This window comes from Pinus tabuliformis, chromosome X, assembly GCF_031772625.1.
Source record: "Pinus tabuliformis cultivar Carrire ecotype Pingquan chromosome X, CPIR1, whole genome shotgun sequence".
NCBI lineage: Eukaryota > Viridiplantae > Streptophyta > Pinopsida > Pinales > Pinaceae > Pinus > Pinus tabuliformis.
This window is the reverse complement of record NC_142308.1, coordinates 759,370,509-759,385,268: the sequence shown is the minus strand read 5'-3', so window position 1 is coordinate 759,385,268 and position 14,760 is coordinate 759,370,509. Positions and strand designations below refer to the sequence as shown.

The 14,760-nt window shown below is 38.8% G+C and overlaps 1 protein-coding gene across 3 annotated transcripts in view; it reads left to right on the top strand.

Moving 5' to 3' along the window:
* LOC149142081 (transcription factor TGA2.2-like) overlaps positions 1-12,575 on the top strand; it is a 257,623-nt gene extending 245,048 nt beyond the window's left edge. For 2 of the 3 annotated variants that reach the window (XM_089449660.1, XM_089449661.1), the window contains 2 exons: positions 10,762-10,998; positions 11,866-12,575. In XM_089449660.1, coding sequence (XP_089305786.1) covers positions 10,762-10,998; positions 11,866-12,012 — 384 coding nt within the window. In that variant the 3' untranslated portion in view covers positions 12,013-12,575. Of the gene's footprint in view, positions 1-10,761; positions 10,999-11,846 lie in introns of all 3 variants that reach the window. The other variant, XM_089449662.1, reaches the window with a different exon arrangement.
* Positions 12,576-14,760: the final 2,185 nt, after the last annotated feature.

Below are 14,760 nucleotides of genomic sequence, written 5' to 3'. Positions count from 1 at the left end.
TGGTTAGAAGGAATGAACAGACGCTTTAGGTTAAGGGAATATTCTTCTTCGGCAAAAACAAAAATTGCCGTGTTTCAACTGAAGGAAAGTGCCTTGATTTGGTGGGGAAATCTGGAGAAGCAGCTGCACCTTACATCGGATAATGTCTCTTGGGAACTATTTGAGGAAAGGTTCCACGCAAAGTATTTACCTCCATACTTTCAACAATAGCAAGCCAGAGCCTTTCATGCATTAATTCAGGGAAATAAAACTGTGGAAGAGTACGAGATAAGTTTTATGGAGCTTGTAAAATACATTCACTACTTAGATTTTGATGAATGTCAAGCTGAATGCTTCATATTTGGGTTAAATCCTCGCATCAGAGCCTTGGTAAGCATGTGGAAACCGTCATCAGTAGCCGAGGCAGTCGAATGTGGTCGTTATGAAGAAGATCACCTTGGAATCAAAAAGGATATGGGGCCAGCAGGGCCTTTCCAATCAGGATTGCCAGGAAAGACTCCCCGAAACTTCTTCGGAGGAGGTAGCTCGAGGCCACCTTACAGTAACAGGTTTACCCCAAGAAATATGGGGACAAGAGCCCCATGGCAGTGAACACTATAGCCGCGGAATCATCAAACACCAGTCCATGGACATCTTGAGGGACTGCCAGTAGAGGAAGAAATTCGAGAGGAATCAACATGAGAGGAAGAAGCTTGTTCTCTAGAAATTCACGTCCTGATTCAGGGGGATCAACGCAGCTTAATTGTTGGGGATGTGGGGGACCGCATTTTCAACGTGACTGCCCAGAAGCTTCGTCGAATATATTGCATAGGACTGGAAAGGAACCGATAGCAAACAATCAGGGTAATCATAGAATTCACGTAGTAGTCAGCAATGACCAGGCAGCACATCAATCCACTGTAGTGGAATCTTCAGGTAATATCAATGGTATAAAACTCAAAATCTTATTTGATACTAGTGCCACAGATAGTTTCATTTCGTCATATGCATTAAACAAATGTGGGTTGGCAGCTCGTAGACAAAACGATTTCCATCAAGTGGAAATGGCCTCAGGAGAACTCCAAACCGTGGGCTTGAGTGTGGATCAATGCAAAATTGATCTAGGGGTCTGTACGACTGAACTAAAAGTTTATGTCACGGCCTTAGGAACATATGATCTTATCATAGGTATGGATTGGCTAGAAGCTCACCAAGCTTGGGTAGACTATTATGGGAAAAGAATTCTAGGCATAAATGATGAAGGGGAAGTAATCCAAATTCAAGGAATTATGAGGGAAGTATCTTTACGCTACATTTCAGCGATGCAGATGAAGCGTTGTTTAAGGAAAGGTTGTCAGGCTTACATAATTCAAGAAGTAAGCGAAGAAAAAGGACCATCCTTAGAACAATATCCGGTGTTAGCCGAATCACCGGATGTATTTCCAAAAGAACTACTTGGATTACCCCCGGTAAGAGAGCTGCATCTCACTATTGAATTAAAACCAGGTACCCAACCGATCTCTAAAACGCCTTATAGAATGACAGCTCCAGAACTTCAGGAATTGCAAATTCAATTAAAGGAACTATTGAATATAGGGCATATTCGGCCCAGCACATCACCTTGGGGCGCTCCTGTAATTTTTGTGAAGAAGAAAGATGGATCTTTAAGATTATGCATAGATTATCGAGACTTGAATCGAGCTACAGTAAAGAATCAATACCCTATGCCTCGAATCGATGATCTTTTCGACCAAATGAAAGGAGCCGCTGTCTTTTCAAAAACTGATCTTCAATTAGGCTATCATCAGCTAAGAATTTCTGAAAATGATATTTCTAAGACTGCATTCCGGACACATTTTGGACATTATGAATTCACTGTGGTACCATTTGGGTTAACAAATGCGCCCGCTGTATTCATGAATCTTATGAACAATGTTTTTCGTGAATATCTTGATCAATTTGTGCAAGTCTTTTTGGATGATATTCTCATCTACTCCAAGAATAAGAAAGAGCATGAAGACCATTTGCGGATAGTATTATCCTGTCTTAGAGAATGCCAGTTGTATGGAAAACTATCCAAGTGTTCATTCTTTCAGGAAAAGATTCATTATTTGGGACACATCATGTCAGGTGAAGGAATTTCAGTAGACCCTGAGAAGGTAAAAGCGATCATGGATTGGCCAATACCGAAAAATGCACATGAGATTCGAAGCTTTATGGGTTTAGCCGGTTATTACCGAAGATTTGTGGAGGGGTTCTCCAAAATCGCAAAGCCAATTACAACCCTTCAGCGTAAAGGTGTTAAGTATGAATGGACGGAGGAATGTAATAAAGCATTCTCTGAACTCAAAAGACTACTCACCAGTGCATCGATACTAAGAGTCCCAGATATGGACAAAGATTTTACAGTATGTACTGATGCATCCAAACAAGGGTTGGGTGCAATATTGATGCAGGATAGAGGAGTGATAGCATATGCTTCCAGAAAGTTAAAATCTCATGAAGAACTCTATGCTACTCACGATTTAGAATTGGCCGCTGTAGTGCTGGCTTTAAAGATTTGGAGACACTACCCAGTGGGATGAAGTTTTACACTTAAAAGCGACTATCAAAGTCTACAATATTTGTTTACCCAAAGAGACTTAAATGCCAGACAAAGGCGATGGAGTGAATTTCTAAGTGAATACGACTTCGGGATATCATACATTAAGGGAAAAGAAAATGTAGTAGCAGATGCTTTAAGCAGGAGACCTCGGATATTTTCTCTCATACCCATTAAAGAGGACTTAAGACAACGAGTACTGGATCATCTTATAAAAGACAGCTGGTATTTAAAGGTGAGAGCAAGTCTTGAGGGTAAAAGGGCAAAAGAATCTAAATTTGAGGGATATGATCTAGAAAATGATGGAATCTTACGATTCCATGGAAGGATGTATATTCCTGATGATAAAGATCTTCGAGATACCATCCTTGGGGAAGCTCACAGAGCAGTATATTGTGCTCATCCTGGAGTAGGGAAAATGTATGCGGATACCAAGAAACTCTTCTTTTGGGCAGGCATGAAGCGTGATATCACTCAATTTGTTGCAAAATGTTTGGAATGTCAGCAGGTAAAGGCAGATCATTGTCACCCAGCGGGCATCTTACAACCCCACGACATTCCTATGTCTAAATGGGAGACCATTTCTATGGATTTTATCACTGGACCACCTCTTACTTCTCAAAGACACAATGCCATTTTGGTAGTGGTGGATAAATTAACAAAAAGCGCCCATTTCATCCCTGCAAGAGATACTTACGATGTGGCTGACGTAGCTCGGGTATTCATAAATAAAATTATCAGATTTCATGGAGTACCTAAGAAGATTATATCTGATAGAGATTCGCGATTCACTTCTAGATTCTGGACTTGCATGCAAACAACCTTAGGTACTTAGCTAAATTTAAGCACTGCCTATCATCCTGAGACTGATGGGCAAACTGAAAGAGTAAATCAAGTACTTGAAGACATGTTGCGAATGTATGTGATGGATCAGCAATCACACTGGGAAAAGTACTTACCCTTAGTCGAATTCGCATACAACAACAATTACCACAGTTCGATTGGAATGCCTCCATTTGAAGCTTTATACGGCAGACCTTGCAGAACACCGTTAAGTTGGGACAGGTTAGAAGATCGAGTGATAATAGGACCAGAATTAATCTATGAAATGGAAGCGCAGGTAAGACAAATTAGACATCGATTAAAGGAAGCACAGGATAGACAAAAGAGTTATGTTGATGCTCACCAAATTGATAGGAGGTATGAAGTAGGGGATCAAGTTTTCATCCGCATCAAACCAAATAAAAGTACTATTCGATTCGGAAAAGGGACAAAGTTTTCACCCCGATTTATTGGACCATTTAAAGTCGTGGAAAGAGTTGGACCTGTTGCCTATCGTCTTGCCCTGCCACCTCACCTGCATCAAATTCATAATGTATTTCATGTTTCTGTATTAAGGCATTATATAGCTGATCTATCTCATAACCTTCAATGGAAGGAATTGCAGGTATCGGACGAGGGAGTCGTAACGGTCGAACCGTTACGTATACTGGAACGTAGGGTTCGACAGCTGAGGAACCGCATGGTGGACCAAGTTAAGGTCCAATGGGACAAGTATAGCCCTGGATCGGCAACTTGGGAAAATACAGAGGACATATGTCAAAGATACCCTAATTTATGTCAATTTTGAAGAACTTTAAACTATGTTTACTATATATTTACTTCACCGCAATCAGAGACTCAGAAACATTTTGAATGATTATAGATAAACGTGAAATTTTGTGACATAATATATGTTTAACTTCTGCTGGTACATGGATATCAAAACAATCTATGTGATTCATTTTACTAAATTGTAGTTGTCAAGGTAAAGTTAAAGACAGTTAAATAATTTTACTTCTGGTAGAAATTAAGATATTATAAATCTGTTTCATTTATACATGTCAACATGAACAATGGAATAGAAGTCAGGAAGTGAATACATTCTAAGATGAAAGTCAAAAGATATGTATGGAATATGACAAAATATGTTATACTGTAATGTCATAGGTGAATAATACATGAGTTATTTTGAATATGCTGATGCACATTTTATAAATGCATGGGTAAGTGTATGATTGCAGATAATAAACAGTTACCGGGATGACCACGTGATAACAAAACCTCAGAACAATTAAAGCTCAAAGTGATTCTATGATAGGGTGTTAGCCCTAATTCTACTGGGAGGGGTGGAGGTGTTACCCACCGTTTATCCTCCGAACCCTGGAGTCATGGGAGGACTGTGCGGACCATGCACCCCTAGACGTGTGATGATGACTGCCGGATGCCTACTGGGAATCAGGTCGGTGTAGCCGACGCTGTCACCTTAGAGTTTATGAATGGTTAGGTCAGTAAAACTGATGCCATGGCATACTCCAGTAGAGGACGCATAGGATGGGAGCAGAAGAGATTAGGAAGGATAGGATGATTTTAGAATAGTTGGGGAACCTGGATAGGAAAGGCTTGTCCTTTAAAACCTCAAACCTAAAACTCTAACTTCGAGACGAAGTTTTCTGAAGGAGGAGTGTATGTAACGACCCATCTCTAAATACACATATTTTATGCTTCAAATATATATATAAAAAGGATATTAATAAAATGGAATAAAGATTAAGTATTAGTATTAATAATTAATTGATCTAAAGTTCTAAAAAGTTTATATTAAAAAACAAACATAAATAAAGTTATATTAAAAATAAACATAAATAAAGTTATATAAAAAACAAAAAGAAATAAAATAAAAATATACATGAATTTCAAAAGGTCAAAAGACAAACATGATAAAGTACATATCAAGGTTATTTAAGTCATGACTCACATCAAAAGATACATATATGGTTAATAGGGGTGTAATAAAATTATAAATAACCATAACACTTTATGAGGGTAAAACATTATAGAACTTGAAGGCTTCATACGAACATTGGTAATGGGAAGATGACTCACGCCTTGAGGTAGCTGTCACCGCGGGAGAAAGCGGTGGAGTCGCTGGTGTACAGGGCGGCCACCGCTAAACCCAGCGATAAAACCGCGGGTAAAGGGCTAAGAACAAAAACGTGGGGGGGAAAGAAGAGAGCAGGAGAAAACCAGAAGCAGAAAATCAGTAGGAGAAAACCAGGAGGAAGATAATTGACCATTGGAAGAGCTTTAAGCCGTCTGAGGTTCTAGGCACGGGGGACAGTGAGCTTCTGTTGAGAAGCTTTCTGGATTGAGCAGCTAGGCTTTGCTCAGTCTGGTTGGGTGGTATTGGTCTCCCGGAAATTGGATCAAAATAGCCACGACATCATCAACGACACCAGTTCAGTAGCAGAATCAGCAGCAGTTAAGGTAAGTACAAACTTAAATTCTTTACGCTTCCTGTATTTCAGATTCTGGTTATTGCGTATGGTCGTTACATTTCCTCATGGCTTCTTCCAATCATCATGTCAAGATTTTGTTTGAGTGATGGGTACATTTTTAGTAGAGTCGTGATAGAGGAATTTGACAACCAATGCCACTAACATCAAAGTACATAGAGGGCTTGATGCTCTTTATTAAATACTAGTTCCATATCCTCGTACATGACAAAATCCAATGGAAACATTGCAATCCCCCCAATCCTAAAATCCCGAAAAAACTAGTAAGTCTACTAGATTTTGAGTGAAATCTAAATTTCTACTTTCTCCATATGAAATCCAATGAGGTTTGAACTTTGAACCACTCTCAAACATCTCGAGTCATTTCATGGTAATGTTAAAAATTTAAGTAAATCTCTTTTACTTTAAGAATTTAACATTACCGTGAATTTCATAGCAATACTAGGGCCATAGGCTTGATTATTAGGCAGGCTTAGGGGAGAATTAGAAGTGGGTCAACCAATTGAAAAAATAAAAATAAAAAATAAAAGGGCAAATTTTTTATGTTGTTGTGCATAGGTACAAACTGAACGGAACCGGTCCTAAACCAGTCGGTTCGGTGAAATAGGATGGTTCGGCACCGAACCGGCCTATTCCAGTTCGGACCGATATTGGGCCTAAAACAACCAGACCGGCCAGTTCCACCGGTTTTGGTTTGGTTTCGATAACACTACCTAGCCCTAGCAGATTGCCTTAAAGGGCTTAGGAAAATAGAAAAGGAGAAAAGATAAAAGGTTTTGATGAATTTTGACCACCACATGGATCTCCATTGCCTTTCCCTACATGGGTGATGGAGTCTTTAGGGCTAAATTTAAAAGATATGAAATCTATGCATGGAGTAAGGGGGGAAATCCCTAGTTTTAAGTTTTGATGAATTTTGATTGCCAGAAGGATCCCCATTGCCTTTCCCTACATGGGTGATGGAGTCTTTAGGGCTAAATTTAAGAGATATCAAATCTATGCATGGAGTAAGGGGGGAAATCCCTAGTTTTCACTTGCAAACCCTGACTATCTTTCTATGAGGGGAGAAATGAATTAGAAGAAAAGTGTCTAGGTTGTCTTCCATGGCATTGAAGGAAAATAGATTCAATATGCAATAACTAACCAAAATTTTTCAATAAAAATATGCATTTAGACAAGGTACAATAGAAAAACCCTAGCAAACATTGATCACATGTAAAACCATTACAAATCTGCAAATATACTCACAATTTTCCAAGAAATTGTCTTCTTCAATCCCAAAAAGAGATATCCAATACTTAAACTAGTCTCCAAATAGTAATAGCTCCAAAAAGATCACATCTCCAGGAGTAGCGAGTAGCAAAAAGGCTAAGTCGAGCCCTCTAAAGGAGGTTGAAATCCACAAGTGATGCTGAATTAAATAATGGAGTGATCCTCCTTTTATAGGAGGTCTATCACATTCATTAATCCAACTAAAAGCAATGTTTATGGCCTGGTCCCAAGGATGAGGATAAGAGGACGCGACTCCCAATGAAGTAGTGACCAGAAGCCCAAAAAATGGAGATGAAATCGAGGGAATGATGGAAAGTGCTAAGTGGAATAATTATTGACACAGTGCTTCAAGCCAAGTCTCCCAAGTAGTGTCCCTCCTATAACCTTAATGCCTCAGAGGAGATCTCATGGGACTAGAGTCAAAAACTAACCTCCTTGGTAAAGTGAGAGAACGTAATGTTCCAAACTTAAACAAGCAGTGATATACAAAAGCAAATTCGATTTATGCACAAAAAAAAAAGAAATTAAACGATCAACAAATACTCAATGCACAACAGAAATGAGAACCAGTTGAGCCATTTTATTTATGAATGGAGCAAGTACAATAGTGTGGGAAAAGCACCTGGGCTTCCCTCAAGGAAAAGCTAGACAGAACCCAGGTGTCAATAGTAATCCCAAATTCTAGAAAACAAGTGATCCTCTAAAGCTCTACGGTGTCTCCTAGTGACGGCAACTGTTGGATGGAAAGGAGCTGCAAGAAACCCCGCCTCTGGTGCTCGGAAAATGATGAAACTTCAGCCACAAGCTCCTTGGCCAAAACCCACGAAATCCCAGAAAGAGTTTGGCATGAACCCAACCACCCAAATTCGACCTCCTCTATGGCCTACGCCCTCCAAACAGCTCCAGAAATATGGCCTGCAAGAAATGGCCACAAAGTCTTCCTCCAAGCTCTGGAAAGGGAGCAAACTTCACCCTGAATAACTCCTCCAACCTCCACGGCAAAGCTCAGCCTCAAGGGCTGATACTCTACCCACCAAATGAGCTCCCAAACACTGCCTCTGCACTGGCCCAGGTAGTGCGAAAGTCACACTGCCAAGCCTGAAGCTCAATCAGCTCCCAAACTCCCCCAAAGGCTGACAATCCTCCTTAGCCTCTCCTCCGGAAAATCTCACAGCAAAACTCCACTACTCAGCTCCACAAACAACTCGGCCTCCTCTCTCATTGCGTCCTCCAGAAATATGCACCACCTAGAAGGAAATGCTACTGCTGGAAATCACAATGTGAATCTCCTCCTGAAGAAATGAAGGAAACCTTCCTAGGGTGGCACTCGAAGTCCCCCGAAGAAAGGGTGAGCTCTTCGCTTGAAGAACTCGTGCTAAACAGCCAGTGACTCGGCTAAGCAGCTCAAGCAACCAAGAGAAATCAATATACACATGAATGAATAAGAATAGGAGAGCTGCCCTCCTTATATGGTTTTCGTGGAGGACTTTTCCCTCCATTTTTTCCTCCATCGGGGGTCCCACTTAACCAACACCATGCAAAAGTTACCCCCCCTCCATACATATCGAACTAGGGAGTGCGTAATTCCCTAGTGAGGGTGGCCCCATGTGTAACTTAACTACAAAACAAAACATCTTCTCCTAGTCTAATCTCCTAAAAGCATCGAATGGGGTCCACTAACTCCAAAATTGGCCCCATAATACAAAATTAAATCTTGTCCCAAACTGATTTAGGAAGGGACATGACAGAGAACAGGTTCACAACTTCACAGTGAAGATAGGTCAATCATCTTTAATCCATGTTAGAATGCCCAAAACATTAAGTAAAAACACATCATTGCAAGATGGTTAGAGTACCTGCCGAATGGTGACCCACCTTCCTTAAGAGGAATGCCAGATGGTGAGAAGTCTCTGACCGATGCAAATGGCAGAGGAATATGGCATATCATCAATGTACTGAGAAATTTAGGGCTACTGGCTGGCTGGCTGTCCAAAGGAGAAATTTTTTCTCCTGTGGGGTTACCCACTTTTTGGTGGGTAACAGTTCCCAGTAGCGAGGGATGTGTTGGAAGCCCACAGTTCTGTCCATTGTTTTTGGGCTGCCCCTTAAAAGTGGCAGGGAATATCCTATAGACAATAGGAAAGTGACTTCATTTCACTGATGGAATGTGTGCTCCAGGGAAGTAACAAAGTTCCATTTCCTTAAATGCAACAATAACCCATAAATGAACTTAACACAGAGCGTCTTCAGAGTTTCTTTTCTCAAGATCGATGGACATTTTGTTGAAGATGTCAATAAAGAGTGGATGGACTGTCCTGATATTTGTTGAAGTTGTAACCAATTTTCCAGCAAATCATCCTTGTATCCTAATGGGTAAAGCCTGTTATAGACGATATCCTTGAACTCTACCCAAGTCTGTCAAGGGTTGGTTGTTGGCTGCCAAATGTAAGAGCTTGATCCTTCATGTAAACTTCAACAGTCATAATCTTGTTGGCCTGTTTCAGGTGAGTAAAATTTCCATGCTGCAAATCAGAAGTCAAGCTTATCACTGTTGAGAGCCCTGTCAAATATAGGCGCTGACAGTTTAATGTCCAGCTTAAAGGTCTGCTGAACAATAGGTTGAGGTTGAAGCTGTGGCTAGGCTTATTGCTGACAGGTAATGGCATAGTCATCGTATCATGCTTCATTTTACCATGGAATTCTTGTTCTTGTTGGGTCTGCTGCTGTTGCTGAGGAATGAGGGTTTCCAGCAACAAGGATTGCTATTTCTATGTTTATTTGACCAAGACTTGGGCAAGGTGGGAGTCTCTCTATTCACTGGAGTTTTAATGGGCAGGCATAGGACTTGGGAGATGCTGGAATAGATAGGATTTTACCTTGAAATGGTGATCCATGAGTTTTAAGAAAAAATGAAAGAACTTAAAAGAAAAGACAAAAAAGGATGGAATTGGTAAAAAAAAAATGCAATTTACAACTCCACAAAATTTGGTGCTACAGCTGTAGTCCCACGATGTGGAGAGCTTGAAGAAAGATTCCAGGTAGGAAGAAAATCCCAAAGAAGTCCAGGTTGGTGAAGTTCTTGAGAGGCCATAATCTTAAGGCTTTGATACCAATTGATATGGGCACAACACATGCAATAGAAGAAATGTACTCTCACACAAGAAAACACAAGGGAGCAAGTATAAGAATAATATTGCTGGAACTGTACACATGCTATGGGGAGAGTGATCAAACTTGATCATGTGATCAATTTAGACTAAGCCACCAAAAACAGATAGAAAAGTATAAATATTATAATACATCACCCATATTCACTAGAGCAAGTCTGATCATATGTGCCTATTTACATTGCTTTTCTTTAACATTCAAAGACATGGTTGGTAAAATTAAATCTTTTCATAGAATGTTTCTTGAACATTTTGTCATTTGAGAAGCATTGAATCATGTAAATTTTAAATGCATTTTTGTCAGATTAAAACTGCATAGTTTTGATGTGCATGTAACTTGTCTGATAGCTTAGATGCACGGGAATATTCTGCTTAGAGAATGAGATCCTAATAGTATATTTTGCAGATTCTTACTCCACAAATTGAGCCTTTAACAGAACAGCAATCATTCGCAGTATCTAGCTTGAAACTGTCATCACAGCAGGCAGAGGATGCACTTTCCCAAGGCATGGAAGCACTTCAGCAGTCCCTAGTTGACACTCTGGCAGGAGGTTCATTGGGTGCACCAAATGTTGCCAACTACATGGGGCAAATGGCAATGGCAATGGGAAAGCTCGGGATGCTTGAGAGCTTTGTACATCAGGTTATTTTCTGTACTTTTCTTATCGGGAAGTTGTATATTTACCTACAAGTTGTCTGAATTCCCATATAGGAAAACTAATCGTATGAATTCCAAATAAAAGATTTTGAGTGACAAAACATGTTTTTGATGTATTTATTTATGTTATTTGTAAGCAATTCCTTCTTCTTCCCTTAACTTCACTTATGTCAGTCTGCTCTAGGGAAAAATTATAGTTCAACATGGATCAAAGAGCTTTCCACTGGAAACACTTGAACTGGGCATGGTTCTGTGCTTTAAACTGAGCATCTTTTCCTTTGTGAACTTTTTCTGTTTTGGTTTCTGAAGAATATTCTCTCTCTGTAATCAATATTTTACTATATTCATTTGGTTGAATATAAATGTAGCGGCTAACTAATACAACAGAAAGACGCTTATGGTGCTCCTTCCATCCTAGCTAATAAAGGTATTTATGGAGAATATTTTAATCTTCTGTCACTGTCTATGGGAAGAGAAGAAAAAAGATTTGTGGAAGAAGGATAACCTCTGCAAATAAAAGGGGTCAGGTTATATCATTTGAATGTTTGAATTAACGATTCTCTTACTTTATAGTTATCCACATCCAGGATTATCCCAATATTCAAAGTCACATGACAATATGGTGCTTGAAAGGATTCTTTGGAATATTTTTTTCCTGGATAGTTACCTTGAAGTACTGAGTATTCTCCCTACTTCTTTTGTGATCCATTTACCTTGTTTTAAATAATAATAGCAGAAATTATTTACAACATATAGTTCTGGATTTAGTTGGTTGTTGCTTTAGAATTATATTTTAAATCTGTATTGCTAAGAGAAATCTTACCAGCATGCAGTTAATGGTCTGTAAAACAGGCAGACAATCTCCGTCAACAAGCTCTGCAGCAGATGCAACGTATCCTTACAACCCGTCAAGCAGCTCGAGGCCTCCTTGCTATGGGGGATTACTTTACCAGACTACGGGCCCTTAGTTCTTTGTGGGCTGCTCGTCCTCGTGAGTAAGCTTAATCCCTGAGATGACTTGATTATTGGTGAACTGCTTGAGCTGACAAAAGTAGTCTGCTATACTCCATTTAAAGGCCATTTACCAAGAGCCAAGAACAGCCTGATGTCACATTTGGTACAACTCTTTCAAAATTCGAGTGTAACTTACATGGAGGGAAGCCAAGCAGGTGAACCAGAATAGAGGTTATTAAGAAATTTGTCTTTACAGAACCTCATTGCATCATCTTTCTTAAGAATAAAATGTATAGCTTCCTGGAGTGTACAAGTATTCAATGTTGTAACTTTTCTTAGTTAGATAGTTTTATCTCTTACTTGCCTGGACTGTATATGTAATGATTGGGTGTCAGGGTTAATTTGCAAAATAAGAATGAATAGGAAGGTGGATATGAAAGTTGAACTCTGTCCATGCTTGGTAGCTTCAGGTCAAATCTAGGAAAGATAGATGATGGGAAAAAGAGGCACAAGATTCAAGAAGAAATTGAAATAATTGTAACTGACATGTGAATATTAGAGTACATCGCATTTAACTGCCTAATGACTTAAAAGTCCTGGTATTCTAATGCTAGACTCTCATTTAATACTCGAGAAACAATTAATTGGCTATTTGCTGACAGACATATGTAATGAATCTTAGAACAGGTAAGCATTGCATATGAGACTTAACCCTTTGAAGCAGGATAATTAATTTATGATGTTGAACAGTAGTGAATCCCAGCAATTATGCCTTCAAAACCTCAAGAGCCTACTCAACTCAGCTTGACTTCACTCTTTGATGTGATAATGGAGATCATGCAGCTCAATTGGAGGTAGCTTTTCTAGAGTTTAAAAGGAAATGCTGAACATTTAAGATCATATGTGCCAGCAATTATTTTTATCTATCAATAAGAATATACTAGCTTCCAATTTCAAGGAACCTTGCTTGATGTTTCTTATAATGCTTAAGCAGAGAATGGTTATTAATGTTCAGACTCAGATAGTTCTGTGAGTAAGTATATGTGCTACAGCCTACAGCCTTGAATATCTATCGAGAAGTATAGCTGTAGAATAACACTTTTTCTTAAAATTTGACAGAGCTAGACAAAATCACGATTTAGTGTACCATCAAATCATGGCAAGCTGACAATTGCTAACTATGAAGATTTTTGAACGAAGTGTGGTTAGCTGGAGTATAATGTCTTTCAGTTTTCTGCCTATGCCTTTAGAAGCTAGATAATTGAAGTGGTATACATTTAAACATGGCTAAGCTTATCTTACTTCGAGCAATTAGCCCATTATTTCACATTGATTGTGGATGAACATTCACAAGTATATACTTGGTGATTAGTTCAGAATTTAAGAATTTGGACTTCCTAAACTAGCACAAGAAGCCTTTTGCCTCCTAATCAGGTGCTAAACCTATGTTGCACGAAACTTCTAGGAACCCGGTGTTTCGGGCTGTACGTGTACCCAAAATTCCGAAACTTGACCAAAACTCGACCATCATGTAATCATCTATGAGAGTTTATATAGACTTGGTTTTCCTTCTAAATTGTCATCTATGGGTCTTATTTCCATTTTTTCTTGCAAGATAATGTGTTATTTACTTATTTATAAATTTCTTTATATATATATATATATATATATATATATATATATATATATAGATATATATATATGACTTTTTGGTCAACGTTTCCATTTTTGGGAGGTGACATTTCTAAATGTACCCATTTTGGAAACTCTGAAACATTTCAACGCTTTGTGCAACTTAGTGCTAAACTATATCATTTTCTGAGACCTATTTTTTTTAAAAAGAAGTCTTGTGTTGTTGTGCCTGGATGGGATTCTTTGGTGCCATCACACTTTTGTTGACAAAATTATGTGAGATAAGAATTAAAAAATCTAACGAATTTGGACAAAAGAATGAACTAGCAGGAGATGCTATGCATACACCATAACCCAATTTGCATGTGTCCATTATTAGCAATCAGTAAGGCTATGATATGGACCAAGGAAGATGGAATGTAAAGTATATCACCCAAAATAATGGTCATTTTGATTGTCATTTCAGCTATTATAATAGTACTTGCTTGAAACAACCATCAAACCAACACCAAAGTTCAAGGCCAATAAAACATACTGAATTCAGTTATCATGATGCTTACTTGGAACTACTTTTCAATTAATACTAGAGTTCAAGAGCAGCTAAAAAATAATTGAACTGAACCTCTTTAAGGCCAAAGAATATATCATTAACCAATGTCATTCATCTTTTTATATAGCAGCCATTTATGAGGTCAGTTATGAATTCACACACAGGACCAGACTAGTTGCAATTCATGGGCTTCTGTACAACTTTTCCTGTACATGCATTGTTGCTTTTATGAACATTGTTTTTATCTAATCCAATCTCATTTTTTTTCTGTATATGCAAACCTATGTGAGTTTGATATATTTTCATGGGAAATCTAGTGGCTTCATGGAGATATGCTAATGTTTAGCACTTCACTCCAAGAAAATGTTATTGCAAAGGAGCCACATGGCAGCAAACTCTGATTATCACATGGTGCAATTGGTCACAACATCAGCTTAAGATTTCAACAGGTAATATGATATCAACTTACCCTAGCACCAACTAGTTCAAAGTCTCCTCGCTAGCACCAGTCAACCCAAGGGAAATTGTGTACTAATTTAAGAACTTTCTATCACCAACCAGACTACTGGAATAAGCCCAGTACTTCAAGATTTTGCAAAAGAACAATTCCG